This window comes from Sclerotinia sclerotiorum, genomic scaffold, assembly GCF_000146945.2.
Source record: "Sclerotinia sclerotiorum 1980 UF-70 scaffold_10 genomic scaffold, whole genome shotgun sequence".
In the NCBI taxonomy this organism is placed as follows: domain Eukaryota; kingdom Fungi; phylum Ascomycota; class Leotiomycetes; order Helotiales; family Sclerotiniaceae; genus Sclerotinia; species Sclerotinia sclerotiorum.
Genome location: NW_001820826.1, coordinates 895,788 through 910,251, shown reverse-complemented (window position 1 = coordinate 910,251; position 14,464 = coordinate 895,788). Strand labels below are relative to the sequence as shown.

General features: G+C 42.8%; 6 protein-coding genes across 6 annotated transcripts; 4 read left to right on the top strand and 2 right to left on the bottom strand.

Annotated features, from left to right (window-relative positions):
* Positions 1 to 1,469: 1,469 nt before the first annotated feature.
* SS1G_07855 (predicted protein) lies at positions 1,470 to 1,731 on the top strand (the record flags this gene model as incomplete). Its single annotated transcript, XM_001591179.1, has 2 exons — positions 1,470 to 1,488; positions 1,574 to 1,731. 2 exons carry the CDS (start codon positions 1,470 to 1,472, stop codon positions 1,729 to 1,731), a joined length of 177 nt encoding a protein of 58 aa, XP_001591229.1.
* Positions 1,732 to 3,099: 1,368 nt separating this feature from the next.
* Positions 3,100 to 3,813, top strand: SS1G_07854 (predicted protein; the record flags this gene model as incomplete). Its single annotated transcript, XM_001591178.1, has 1 exon — positions 3,100 to 3,813. One exon carries the CDS (start codon positions 3,100 to 3,102, stop codon positions 3,811 to 3,813), a length of 714 nt encoding a protein of 237 aa, XP_001591228.1.
* Positions 3,814 to 5,097: 1,284 nt separating this feature from the next.
* Positions 5,098 to 8,523, bottom strand: SS1G_07853 (hypothetical protein; the record flags this gene model as incomplete). Its single annotated transcript, XM_001591177.1, has 3 exons — positions 5,098 to 5,680; positions 5,734 to 6,569; positions 6,910 to 8,523. The coding sequence occupies 3 exons, from the start codon at positions 8,521 to 8,523 to the stop codon at positions 5,098 to 5,100; spliced, it is 3,033 nt and encodes a 1,010-aa protein (XP_001591227.1).
* A 683-nt stretch (positions 8,524 to 9,206) lies between these two features.
* SS1G_07852 (predicted protein) lies at positions 9,207 to 9,644 on the top strand (the record flags this gene model as incomplete). The annotated part of the gene is made up of 2 exons (XM_001591176.1): positions 9,207 to 9,323; positions 9,396 to 9,644. The coding sequence occupies 2 exons, from the start codon at positions 9,207 to 9,209 to the stop codon at positions 9,642 to 9,644; spliced, it is 366 nt and encodes a 121-aa protein (XP_001591226.1).
* A 737-nt stretch (positions 9,645 to 10,381) lies between these two features.
* SS1G_07851 (hypothetical protein) lies at positions 10,382 to 11,483 on the top strand (the record flags this gene model as incomplete). The annotated part of the gene is made up of 4 exons (XM_001591175.1): positions 10,382 to 10,392; positions 10,605 to 10,859; positions 11,064 to 11,145; positions 11,277 to 11,483. 4 exons carry the CDS (start codon positions 10,382 to 10,384, stop codon positions 11,481 to 11,483), a joined length of 555 nt encoding a protein of 184 aa, XP_001591225.1.
* An 848-nt stretch (positions 11,484 to 12,331) lies between these two features.
* On the bottom strand, positions 12,332 to 13,470 carry SS1G_07850 (hypothetical protein; the record flags this gene model as incomplete). Its single annotated transcript, XM_001591174.1, has 2 exons — positions 12,332 to 13,279; positions 13,342 to 13,470. The coding sequence occupies 2 exons, from the start codon at positions 13,468 to 13,470 to the stop codon at positions 12,332 to 12,334; spliced, it is 1,077 nt and encodes a 358-aa protein (XP_001591224.1).
* Between the last annotated feature and the right edge of the window lie 994 nt (positions 13,471 to 14,464).

Sequence of the window (14,464 nt, the reverse complement as noted above, 5' to 3'; positions counted from 1 at the left end):
GTAATACTAGACCTCAATGGTAACCACTAGTAACAACGATCACAGTCCGTATCCAGTATTTACAGGAAAGAGGTCTAGTCATATCTGTGTATTTTGACCACGTCTAGCAATTAAAAGTAAGGCCTAAGACACTCCAAGGTGGCTTTGCCGAGCGCTAGTATGAAGAGATTCCCACGAGCAAAAATAGAAGCTAGCAGATATACACTAGTCTCAGGATGCTGATGAAGATGGGGAAGGTTTGGAGGATGATCAGGTGCGAGGAAGGAGATAAATACATAGCTGAGGCGAAAGCCGGGAGCATTTACTTGCCATGGGAAATTCCCAGGGAAGACATGATATATAGATCAATGGGATCAGTGACAGATGGGACGGAAAGAAAATTCAAATTTCCATCAAATTGAGCTCGATGCACAACTCAACAACCGCTATATTGTCCCACAATCTTTTAATATCAGCTCCAGCCTCTCGAGTCGAATTACATCGTAGCAACCAACACTTGTGGCTGAAATTACTGCAAGCATAAAGGGCTCTAAAGATTTCTGCTTGGTAAATATGCCTTCCAGCAGGAGCAAGAGTGTACTTCAAAACTGCCAAGCCATCTAGTTTACAGACCAGGCATGCGCTCGTTAATGGAGCAATAACGACTTTACCCCTTGAGCATATTAGCAGTGGTATACTTGTACTTCAATATTGTTATAACACTCATTTAATTGGACTGTAATCATAATTCATTACTGCAGTATAAGATCATCACCCTTCCTTCTCTTGCTACTTTACTAGATCATCTTCTCGCCCCTCCTCAAAGTCATCCTTCCCTTTTCAAATCACAATACAAATTTACATTCGGATGACTTAAAACATCAAACACAACATTCAGGCTCGATGTACGTAGTTGAACCTTGATATCGAACTCCAGAGCATGCTGGTATTCCTTCCAAGCGTTTCAAATAGCTCATCTACTTTGTTGAGGGAGTCGGACTTGTTCCTATTGCATTACAATCAAAGTGATTAAGATCCCAGAACACCATCAGGGAGGCAACCCGAATATCTGCCTACTACATCTACATATACACCATATATTACGTAAATTTTACGAACATTTAGGGCATACATGTCCCGGGACTTTGATGACCGAGCTTCCAAGATGCACATCCGTCTTCTCCTGCTTCTCGTGTTTTGGGGTTGCAGTGCAGTCCTGGTATGTTCATTTGGTGATGCGTTGTTCGCAAGCATATTCCATGGCGCCCCTCTACTTGTAGATATTGATTTCAGAGGATCAGGAGAAGTAGATGGATGGTGGATGACGGTCCATTTGCAGATTCATGAGACTTGTAAATGGTGGTGTTTTCATTAAGCTCTTATCTTCCTACCCAGGAGGAAACGAAGACATTTATCTATTCCATTTAATAGACCATGATTCTGCTGTCATTAGTCAATTTCTTTTTTGGCTGTCAGAGACAAACATAAAAATGACTGAGAGAGAGCATGGTTTGTTGAAGAGATCAATTACAGCCATGCTAAATGCGCAATAGTAAGCAGGTTTGTAATTTAGAAATACTTATTTCAAGGGTAGTAACAACTACATCTCATTTTGAATCAAAAACTACCGAGACTTCGGCCAAACAAACGCCAAAAACGACTAAAGCATGTACCGTTTCCGGAGCTTTCAGTCATCATTCCCGCAATTGCCACAAAGAAGATACAAGTTCAGCATCTAAAAGATTGAGCTGATCCCAAGATTATCCAAGTCACTCGAATGAAGATCTTAACATTACTAGAATCCTTGAAAAGCAACATGGTCTTGTTCGTGAAACATTGCACCCAGTTGTTCTCCTTTGCCTTGCATCGCGGTGAATGTGAATTAGCACATGCTTCTTCTCTCCATGATAAGCGAGATCTATATTGCAAATACAGTACAGGATAGGAAGAAACGCGGATTGGTTCAATAAGAGTGAAGCCCGTTGAAAAAGAAACGAAAGCTACTTATAACTTCATAGGAGCTAGAGTTTCTCTACTGCAACTACCCTCTGCTTTTAAGCGCGCATCGATCTTCCGGTGCTGCAGTTGACGTATCTAGCACCTACTAAAACAGGCCGAAATGGCGTTGAATATTAACAGGAAGCGGAAGTGGGCTTCGCCCGTCATATGAAGGAAGATCTTGAACATATTACGGCTGGAGAAGGACAACCAGACGTGCTGGAACTGCTAGGTGCCATTTCCTTTGCGAAATTCGGAGGAAGGGAGGAGAAATAAGGGAACTTCACGGATGGGGTAGTTCTGTTTGATGGAGGGATGCGATGCTGATAAATAACAGCATGAGATTGTAAAAGGTTGACGGTAAACATGTAAGTTGTTGACGTTTATACAAGCACGTGATAATCTATTTTGCCTTAATGTAACTTCCCATCCGGTTGTTTAGACAAAACTTTATGCCAGTTGTTAGGTTAGCTACTCTGAACTTAACCACAGTATCCATTTCTACATTCGGTTACATACGGAAATCAACGACTTATCGTCTAATAATTCCCCTTTTATTACACTCATCGATTTAGCTACATGAAATCAATCATCTCGAGTTCTGGAAATAAATTATGCCAGCTATAAATAGCCTAGGCTATTCCCATCTATTACTTCAAATATGGAAAAATTTGAATGACACCGATTGATAACATGGCTGCATCATGTGAGATATCTTGCGAATACTAAATGGGGATTCGGAGCTCGAAGTTGTAAGTTCTCTATTGTATTTCATCATTCCCTGTACCATTTCTTATGTTGTTCCATTAATCACCTCCAATTTGCTTGATGATCATCCTCCAGTGCGATGAGTTGATATGTCATATTCGGAGTAGGGCCGGGTTAATCATGAATCACCGAAGTGTAAAATGGATATCGGAACAAGTGTCTCTCCAATATATTTCAACTCAACCCGTATAGTAGCTGCATGAGAATACCGCTGGAGCATGGTGGACTATGCCAACAGTGGGGGCGGGGCATATGATTCAGTTTTCAAATCCGTCAACTACTTCTTTAAATTCCCACTATCCCTCCGGGCCCCAACATCACCGCCAAACAAGAATAGCAAAAGCTAATGCTAAAATGTCCCTCCAATACTCCATTCAACGTATCCCCACCCACTCCCACTCCCATTCCACAGACCCCACCCTCCTCCTCTTCCTCGCCGGCAAATTTTCCGCCCTCCGTCTCTCCGCTCTCCTCGAATCCCCTGAATCCTTCGCCTCCACCTTCGAGAAGGAATACCAATTCAGCTCCTCCACCTGGCTAACACGTCTCTCACGTCCTAAATTCCACTACTTCATCGCGACCGCCCATTCCCACTCCCCATCCACGCCACTTTCATCCCAAACCCTCGAAACTGGTGTTTTCGTCGGCAGCGTGCAACTCTTCGGACCCCATCCCTCATCATTTTTCACTCTCCCATTAAGTGGAGCTCCACCCCCTCTACCCGATACCGAGGAATCCAAATATCAAATGACGGCGCTATACAGCTCGCCCTCACATCGCGGGAAAGGCCTCGCTAAAATGTTAATTCAGGAGGGAGTAGAGACAGCGAAGCAAGAAGCGAAGGAAAAGGGGATAGAAAAAGTGAGGGTACGAATTTTTATTGGTCGAGGGAATTTGACGGTGAGGAAGTTGTATCTCAGTGTTGGGTTTGTGGAGACGGGTTTATGTACGTTGGCTGAGGCGGTAGTGCAAAATGGTGATGCGGAAATTTTACCAGAGGATGGTGGATCTGGAGATCCCGAGAAGTGGTTGAAGAGGGTGGCGTTGGTTATGGAGTGGTTTGGGTAGAATTTATCATGATGGTCATGTATGATATGTTCATAAATACTCTCTAGATGTAAATTAGTATTCACAAGGTATCTCTCCTCGTTAGTCCTCTATTTTACCTCCACGCAAAAGAATCCTGCCCAGATCACATCTCTGAACGGTACCCACAATCCTCTATACTGGATGGTTAAATGCTATGCCCATTCAATTATATTAACAGCACAATTTACTATCCCTCTGATAACTTTGTCTGGCGATATCTCTGCGCCTCGTGTACAAACCCGGAAACAACAAATACAACCACCCCATCACAACCACGCAGAAAGCAAACACAAAGACAGAAAACTCTGCTTTCTCTGACCACCAAACACTCGCCAAAACAAACCCATTAATCAAGATCCCCCCCATCAGCTACACAACCTATAACTGCATACCCAGTAACATCACAAAAAAACATAAACACACTAACACCATATAACCCCATATCCACACCCACATCCATACACAATAAACCCTAACCTACCACCATATACCACCCAACCACATGGCACCATCATCCACAACAACAGTCCCAAAATCCAAACCCTCCTATTTGCACATAATAAAATATAGAATCAATTCATTCTCAAATTTAAGAACTACTATAACCAATTCCCTGCTCGAACTTCCTTCGAATAATAATCTCAAATATATGATATCCTGGCTGTCTTGTTTTCTGATATACGTACCTAGTAGGTATGCAATCATTATAAGAGCGAGGAGATACTGTCTACTATAATACTGTACTTTAATTGCCTAGCTATTGGGTATGTATGTAAATTAATCAATCTGCGGCTTTACTCCCAGGGCACATTCCTTTTGATGTGTGTAATGCATTTTTTGATCATTGCTCTTTGCTCTGTAAGTTATATACTTTTACATTGAAGATTGTCTTGTCTCACTCAAATCTCAAATCTAACTTTCTAAACTGATAATATCGATATCGAGAATCATGATTTCGCAGAGCTTTCATTCTATGTTCTACGTAGGCCCATTAATCCCTAGTGACCGGAGCGGATCTACTCTATAGTATTTTCATAAAACATGTTATTTCTCTATTCAATCCATGTCAAAATGTATCAACGCCAATTTATCTATTCTACCAGTGAAATTGTTGTTGACTACCAGTGTTTCCTTCCCTCATCTTGAACTACACTGTATAAACATCTATGTTGAGCCATCTCGATCCATATTCAAAACTCTCCATCTTAGGATAGCAAACGTAGCTTTTTCTTAAATCTCCATCTTATACCTGCCCAAAATATTTCAATTCGAATCGGCAGCATCATCGATGTCTACATCGCTCTGTTGCGCGTCGTTCTCTTCATCTAATGTAGTAACACTCTTGTTATTGCTCCCTCTCTTCAACATCATCAAACCATGCTCGTCACTCTCCGTCACACTATTCTTTCTGGTGCTTTCCCTCCTTTGCTTTCTACTGACCAAACCGGGAAAGATCCTTGGTTCACTGCCTGATAGATGTAGATCACTAAAGCTCGCTTCCAATCCCCAGGACTTTTCGCGTCCTTTATTGGCTGAATGTGGTGAGTTGAACGATGAGTTGGGTTGTGTTTGTTGATTTGGAGTAGCGTAACCAGATGGACTATCTGTGCCTTTTTGGTGGTGCTTTAAATGAGAATCTACGTGCAGCTGAGAATGGGATAGTGGGATGCGGGCAGCCTGAGCAGGGTGATGCTGATATTGTTGCGGACCATGATCTACCACGCTAGCAGAAGCTTTCATGGATGATGTTGGCGAATGTGGCCGTGGTCCTGGAAAGAAGGAATTACCTTCTGCTGGAGCTGATGTTTGGATTGCTGGAGTTGACAAAGCAGTGTAACGTTCAATCCTGTTATTGTTAGCACTGCATTCATTCCAAAAGGAAGCAAAATCATGACTTACATGGATAATTCTTGCATCAAAGTTTCATGTCGGAAGCCTTCCCTGATATTTGGGACATTGCTCTTTGCCATCGTGTTACCCTTAACTCCAGGTAGGTCATAGTCTGGACCCAACCATCTTTGCTTGACAGAATGCTCAAACCCACTTTGTTTGACCGAATTCTTTGCCAATTCACACATATCTACTGCGCTAAGCTTATAAATTTGTGCAGCGACAGAGTATTCCTCGATGAGGGGTTCTTTTGTGAAGGCGAATTGAAGAGGATCGTCAGTGGAGAGAGAGACATTAAGACCTCGTTTGAAATAAGAAAGAAAAGGATTTCTTTCATATGCTAAGAACAGTGCATTATTACTCAAAGGGGACATTGCCACTCCAATCTGCTCGAGATAGAAGATGTATTGCAGCAAAGGTACTTTGCGGAGCAACAAACCATGACTGATGCTGTGACAGCAAAGAACCGCGGCAGCCAGATGATCAGTGTCACCGGCTTCTCCACAATGAGGTCGCAGTAAGAATGTGTTGAAGCCACGTTGTTTGCGCCACACATTCAAGGAAGAAATATTGGCAAAAAGGTAGTAGATCCAATAGCTGTAGGGTGGATTTTGCTTAGAGTCCCATACTTTCGGAACAGGAAACTTTCTAAACAATCTCCTTTCAGCTTTACTCTCATCATCCACACTGTCGAATCCAATAACCCGTTGAAGGAAGATGTGAAGCTTCGGGTGACTGGATGGATCTTTCGTGACCTCAAACAGCGGTTGAAAGAGATTAATGATAACTTGTTCAAAGTTCTCCATCAAACCACTAGATTTATAAACGTCGAACAGCCGTGGAACCTGAATCAGCCATCGAACATTGTGTGAGAATAGTTTGTTGTCAACAACCCATGCTGCCAGCTTATCCCATTCATCGATGGTTCTTCCGTAGATCGAGATGCGCCATTCAACCATTTGATATTTGCTTGATTCAAGATCTGAAATGACCTCTTTAGTGATTTCTGCAAGATATCTTCCATTGATGAAATTGTCTGTTTTCAAGAAAATCGTTCTCAATCGAGACTCCCCAACAGGATTATATTTCAGATTGAATTTGTCGAATCGGTGAAAAGAATCGGTATGCGCCTTTAGTTAAGGGTCAGGAAAGTCTAACAGAAAATCTAGGAATGTATAAACTTACGTGCATATCGAGAGTATCAATACTTAAATCATAAGCTGTCAAGTTGATACTTTGAAAAACCTCAGCTAGTGTGAGATGCTTACCATCCCTGAACATGACAATCTCATCAGGATTCTTCTTCATTTTACTCTTGATGAAACGGAGTAAATGCTTCTGGTTCATACAAGCAGAGTGATGAACGTGGGTATCAACCTTTCTAACATTGTAGAAATCCCTATGCGGTACACGTTTACTGTCCGCCATTTCTTGGTACTCATTGAGAAGGACGTAAAGGTTGAATTTGCCCTCCAAATACTGCAAACGACGAAAGGCAAAACTCTTACTTGGACCATCAGACGAGACATTGAGGATTTGTTCTAAATCCATGTAAAATTCTCTGATATCAGGAATGTTGATTACTGGAGTATCAAGTTCTTGAAGCTTTGAGTTCTCATAAACTTGGAACACTCCACTACCATCAAGTCGGAAGGTCATCTCCCCTGGCGGAGGAAGAGGGAGGAGATCTTCCATTTCGAAATCAGAACCGATATCTTGTCCAGGTTTTCGCCTACGGAGCGGAGTTTTTGGGGCACTAGTAGCTTGAGAAATTGACAATTCTGAGGCTGCACCACTGAGAGTTCGCTGGTGGCTATGAGCATCAGTCTGAGGTGGCAATACCATGCTATTAGCCAAGCTGTTTGCTGTACTATTTCTTGCATTTGTTGCTGCCTCTTTCGCTCTCTCATCGTGCCATGATGGCTGAGGTGGCGGTGGGTAAATATTCCAATTCGGGTCGTCTTTAGGATTATCACCGTCTTCTTGTAACGACAGGCGAATGTACTTATGTCTAATATCGATTACCTTTTGGATATTAGTGTAGATGGATGCGAGCTCGGCAGTTATGTGGGCGTCAGTGTTTGCAAAACCACCGGCACCAGAACCAAGGCCAACACCGGCACCTGCACCATGCAATCCTTCCATTTCTAACAACGGTTTATGTTCATGTGGAAGCCCTGGATGAGCTGTATGATCTCTAGCTTCCTTGTCTGCCCTAAGTAAAGATTCTCGTCTATCATGCGCCCCAGGAGTATGAACAAAGGCACCCGCAGCGAGACTCGGTTCTTGAATCACAGCGCTTTCTGGATGCTTCCCAAGATCTGCAAGACCAATAGGAGGAGCACTTCTGAATTTATTGAGCTGTGGAAGATTCTGTGCGCTTTTCCCCGAAGCTTGACTTCCAGATCTATGCAACCCTCCTTGCTCAGAGTCTAAAACGTTAGAGAATGATTTAGGCTTCAAAACAGGGCTAGGAACTGCAGACTTCTGAGAATTACCCCAATTGCTGCCGCTACCAGTTTTATGACCTTCCAACTGACTGCGTTGAAAGAATAACTTCGAATCTGCCTGGCTCATCTCCTTCTCCGCGAGATAATCAAAGTATGCCGTTTTCTTTTGCTTGTCTCGAGCTAACATTCCACTTTGGGACAAAGATGTCTCGAGGCCGGGTGTGTCGTCCGACAGAAGAGCTGCTTCTGGAAGCATATCACTTGGTTCGTCCACCGAGCCATCCAAGGCACCTTCATACCCCGCCTCCTCTACATCATCATCATCGTCATCATAATTTCTTTCCGGCATATTGAAAAAAGCTAATTTGGAAGAAACCCTTGGGGAGGAGGGTAGTTTGAAAGTGTTTTGTTCTGATGATGAATCTGAATATGATATGTGTTAGCCCCTCATGTTTTGTGTACCCCTGCTTGCAACGCGGGGTTCAACTTGGAGCTATAGCACCAAAATCTTGGTCCTTACCAGGCATATCTTTTTCTTCTTTGTACTCTATAGTGAAGAAAGGATTATGAACCTAATAGTCTGGCAAATAATCCCAATAGCACGACTAAAGATGGTTTGTTAAAGATTAGGAGTAACAGCAAACAAGTAGCAAATCTTCGAATTGACTGTAAAAAGTTGGTTGTTTAACCTTAACCTTATCCTCTTACTTTGCGTTCCTGGGGCTCGAATCCTTGTTCAAGCGGCGGCCGTATCGGAGGCTTAAATTCCGACCAATCAAAATTATACTAAGCTTCTTGGCGCTGCCATAATTTCCAATTTAGTTCCTCCCTTCACGAATGCGAACGCGCTTTCCCCAAAGATTTTTATTTGCAGGGCAGTGACAACAGCTTAAAGGGACCGTGCCATTCGCAAGGTAGTTTCCCCCCCAATTGTTTTTGATCTTGATCGAATTTGTCAACCTCAACACTTTAGCACACAATTTGACCACAAACAATAATCGACAACTCGTCTTACCCCAAATTTCTATAAGGATGTCCGCCCAAACAGGATCTACCAATGTTTCCGCCGATAAAGGCAAAGGCAAAAGCGTCGCCGAGCCTCAAGATGTAACTATGGGTGAAGGCGAAGATAGCTCCAGTGAGGATGATGTAAGTTTATGATTGAATGCGCTTTAAATTATATCATACTGACAATGCTTCTTTAGGATGCTCAACCACCAGGTAAGATCTCAAGGACTAAAAACAGCTGCTCGTGAGCATTATTTAACGACATACATAGCTGAAGAAGTCGAAGAGGAAGCGTCGGACAACGAAATCGATAAGAGCAATATTATTCAAGGTCGCCGTACTCGTGGCAAGAAAATCGACTTCGCCGCAGCTGCTAAGGACCTTCCAGCCGAAGATGACGAAGACGAGGACGATGACTTCCAATCAGAAGGAGAGGATGATGACGAGATGGGAGGAAATTAAGGGAGAAGAGTGGTTGTAGTTTGGTAGATTGATGGGATCTTACCTAGGTATTCAATCGACAACTGGTCAACTCTGTTCAACCTCGCCGAAATTCAATACCTTCTACATCGCGTCTTTCAGTTTATTCAGCAAAAACAAAAAGAAAAAAAAAAATCTTCTCATACATTACGATTCTAGGCATATGATATGAACGATTGACTTGGGTCATCAGGGGAATTGGGGGAGAGGCTTTTCTGCACAAGCATTGTGTACATTTAGATACCAGACAAAAGGGGCGTCCATTGCAAATTGCACTTTGCATCCATCCAAATCTTCAAATGGAATCAACTTTCTTATGTGAAAAGTAAACAAAAACAAACAATATCCACCATCAGCCTTCTCCCATTTTTTTCTGCACAGACTGGAAATCGATCATGATAAAGATAAAGAAAGCCCAGGATCACAAATTAAAGAACTAGGATCAAGCCAAATTTTCCCAAACCTCAAACCTCCTTCTCCATACTATCTCCATACAAGCTCCTACAATAATTCCAGACCTCCATTCTTCCATTTTTGTTGTACTTCGAAACACCAAATATTGAATCTCGTAATGCAACGTGTATGACCTATGTAAATAAATACAATCCAACGTCCGTTGACAAGCGAACACATATCCCGATTGTATCAAAGACATTGGATTTCATTTCTTCTCCACAAGTTAGATATTTATTGTATTTTATTTGCAGGATAGGATCATTATGGCGAATAGGTATGTATGATTTATTTACTTATTTATTACTTTATGTACGTTTTGGTTGTTTGCGCATTCGCGGAGAGGAATTGCTGAGCCTGAATATGCGATTGTATATTCCCAGCGCATACCCATCTGCAAGCTTTTCCTCTATATTTCAAGGATACGATATCGCCATTTCAGTTTTACAGATTTGAAATGAATCTAAATTGACTTATATCTAATATTAGATTCGGCGCATCCTCCCTTCATCAACGCGATCCGCGCAGTGCGCTTTTTGAAAATTATAATGGTGGTGCGGGTTTGAGGGATGGGAATAGAAATGGGAGTGCGAATTCGAGTCCGGCGCCGAGGAGGTATGGGTATACTGGGGGTGGTGTAGGAGGATATTCCGGGGGAGGAGGAGGTTATGATGGGGGTTATGGGGAGAGGGAAGATAGAAGCGGAAGTGCCGGGGGTTTTAGGTCGGCAACCCCGAATAGTAGGTATGTTGTGGATGCGCTTTGTTTTTTTTTCTGGATGTGGGAAGTGTAGGAGGAGAGGGAGGGGGAGGGAGGGAAGAGAAAGGAGTCCAGGAGTCCATATAGATGTGATGGATGCAAGTGCGTCTTGAAGTCGTGGAGACTATGCGATCCGTCTGTCGCTTGCGCATACATATGCTAACATATAATCATTAGAGGCCAATACAGCGATGCGGTCCTCAACGAACTGGAGAGTCAGAATAATGATCAAGTAGAGGGAATAATGGGAAAAGTCCGACAATTAAAAAGTGTACGTTTTCCACATCCACTCTCTGCGCATTTTCCTCCCCCTTTCCCTTTCCTTTTCCCTTTCACCTCTCCCTCTCCATTACCCATCCCCTTCCCTTCCCTTTCCCTACCACCCCCCTAACATCCCATCAGATGACCATAGCCATCGGCGACGAAATCCGCGAATCCTCGGCGCTGGCCGAAAAAATGAACGATAATTTCGAAGGAGCACGTGTTCGTATTCGAGGAACTATGAATCGAATGTTGATTATGAGTCAGAAGACGGGGGTTAGTTGGAAAATTTGGTTGTTGTTTTTTGCGGCGGTTTTTGGTTTGTTTTTTTGGGTTTGGGCTTTTTGATGGCGGGAATGGATGCGGGGATGGGAGAGACGGGAAGGAGGAGACGCTGAAAGGAAGGAGAGAGAAGAAGTGGGGGGGAGGGGGAGTTGTATACATATTAATTCCTTCCATAATGCACGCGCTCGCAAAGTCGCGAGCAGCGAGCAGAAAGCAAAAAGCAAAGCTACGAAGAAAATTAAAAAGCAAGGAACCTCAGCAACCGAACGAAAGAAAAAAAGAAAAGAACCAAGGAGCAAAATCCATCACAACGCACCTATACCTAACAAGATGATATCCCCTCTCAACCTCCAAATTCAAGCCTAAATCCAGGTCTAGGTAGATCGGCTCTTCAAGGAAGAATAGGATGCGATAATACGATACGATGCAATATGGTACGATACGATACGATACGATGGCATGGCATGGCTGGCGTTAATTAATGGAGATGGGATCATCTGGGGTTGGTTTGTTTTGGTTTGGGTTGCGTTGCGTGGTGTGTATCTTAATGATCGGAGCATAGCAATCATTGCAGTCATGGCATAGTATAGCGTAGTATAGTATAGCATAGCATAACATAGTATGTTTATTGTTGATTCCACCAGTTTGTCAATTTGTTACTCAGATAACTGAATTGCTCAGACAATTGAATAAGAACTGTGCAAATATATTTGGGTATTAAACAAAAGAAAGAAAGATAATTGCTCCGTCTACAATTTCACATCCTGATGAAACACTAACATCCTCAATTCAACATGAATTTGCTTCATCCCTGAGCACTCAACACTCAGCGAATGATGTTTCTCGCCGTTCGTTGATTTGGATCCTCCACCAAAATTATGATCACAATCATGAATAAACCATGACAACTATCATCTTGCTCCTCGAGGACTACTATATAACACACTACTATCGTGTGATATTAGATTAGAAAGATCCATCGAGTTTTGTGTACCATCACTCCTAACCATACTTGCACCGTGACCTCCATGATTTCCATGCGGAAGACCTTGATCTTCACTTTCCTCCTCGCTGCTATCTAATTCATCTTCTGTATCTGTGTGTTCGTATCCTTCATCGGCTTCAGGAATATCGTCGTCAAGATCTACTTCCATGTCTCCATCTTGATTATCATCTTCATGTTCATGAACTAGATCTTCTTCCTGTAGCATTTGTGATTGATCTTCATCAGCAATTGTAGAAGCGCCATCATCTTCTAACATTGAACCTCTGGGATGTCCAAGACGTGAAATTGCTTCCCTGTATGCGTCATCTGTCATTCGAGAAGGTAGGAGTGCTCCGGGAATGTCCTCGGAATCATCTTCCTCTTCATCTTCCTCTTCCTCGCTGACATCATCCGAGTCACTTTGTCCCATTCCACTTTCATCCGCATCAGGTATCTCATCGTCAAGATCCACCATACTTTCCATCTCACCTTCCATCTCATCAACTGGTATCATTGCCTCAGTCTCAGCCTCTTCTGCTTCAGCAAGTTCTTGTGCCAATTGTTCTCTCCTCAGAGCTTCTTGATGTTCTTCCATTTCCCTTTTCTCTTCCCTCAATTGATGTAAAGACTTTGATACTCCTGGCGGTTTAATCCAAGAACTTCCCCAATTCTGTACATTTTGTTTTCTCCTCTCAATATACTCTTCATCCAAACGCAGTCGTGCAAGAGGAGTTCGATTACTTGCATGTTGACGACGCAGGCCATGATTTTGGTTTGACGTAACGTGCGGAGCGGAATGATCAAACGAATTGTTTGCGGGTTCAACGTGCTGTGGAATATTACTATGAGATGACGTGTACCAGAGGTTGTAAGACTGTAAGATGTGAATTAGCTATAGGTTTCATGTAAATAAAGCAGGTGGGACAATGTACGCACGTCTGTCGGTGCAAGGTTTGGAAGTGAAAACATTTTTCTGATGACTCCGTGTTTGAGATGAGTTCCAGTGATGATGGTTTGTTTCTTGTAGGTAATTTGTACTTTGAAGGTAGAATAGTGGTTGTACATGAATTGTTGTATTAAACATTGCCCAGAGCCTTCTTTCCTTTGAACCAGGCCGAGCTAAGCACACTAGCATAGTCAGCCTTGCGGGACGGCTGCGAGAGGCTTCAGCCTCGTCTGTATGAAGTCAATAAAATCCATGATTAAGTCGATAAAGTCAATGCTCTCTTCTAATAATCCATCAAAAGGAAGAAATATGGTTATGCTTCATTGCTTGATGTATCTTTATAGAAATATGGACTTCATGAATTACTATTATGTTATCTCCCAGTGATTTTTCAAGGATTCATGTTCACCTAGCATTGCATTCCACGAGCACACAGCAAATCTTATTCATCTTCTCGAAACTTTCTGATCAAGTGCACAAATGCACCAAGTCCCCATGCTACAGCATTTTATCCCAGATCACCCTGAGAGGTGCTAAATTATCATTGTGATGCTGTTTCGTTTTGCAGGACCCTGGTAGCCCCCTGTTCTCATGAAGTAATGATACTAATGAAGAAATTCCCCATGTTCATCATATTCTAGCCTCATCTTGAGTCCCCGGTCTCTCCCGAAATTCGACGGAAAGCACCAACGTAACCAGCAAATTGTCATCCTATTGACCGCCATCTTCTTTGATGATGTGATTACCTGATGGAAGGAAAAGTTTTCTCGTTTTAAATGAAATTGATTATTTTTCGAATTCTGCCAGCCAACAACGCATCGGATCCGGGAAATTCTCTCCCGTGGCCTCTCTCCTGTCTTCTTTTGTGAAATTCACACATGCCACAAGCACTCGCATGAAGAAAACGTCAGATTTGCTTGTCTACGACTCTGCATGCAATTTGAAGGTGGGATAATTTCACAGCTGTATGAACAAGGGACTCGGAGACATAACCCCTCACCCACTCAATCTCAATGGTAATCTGCCTATCTGAAGCTCTCTATTGGTCGGGCCACTAAATGTTCATGTTCCTGTGTGTAATTTTTTTTGGCACCGCGGGGACCCTTGGCGCTT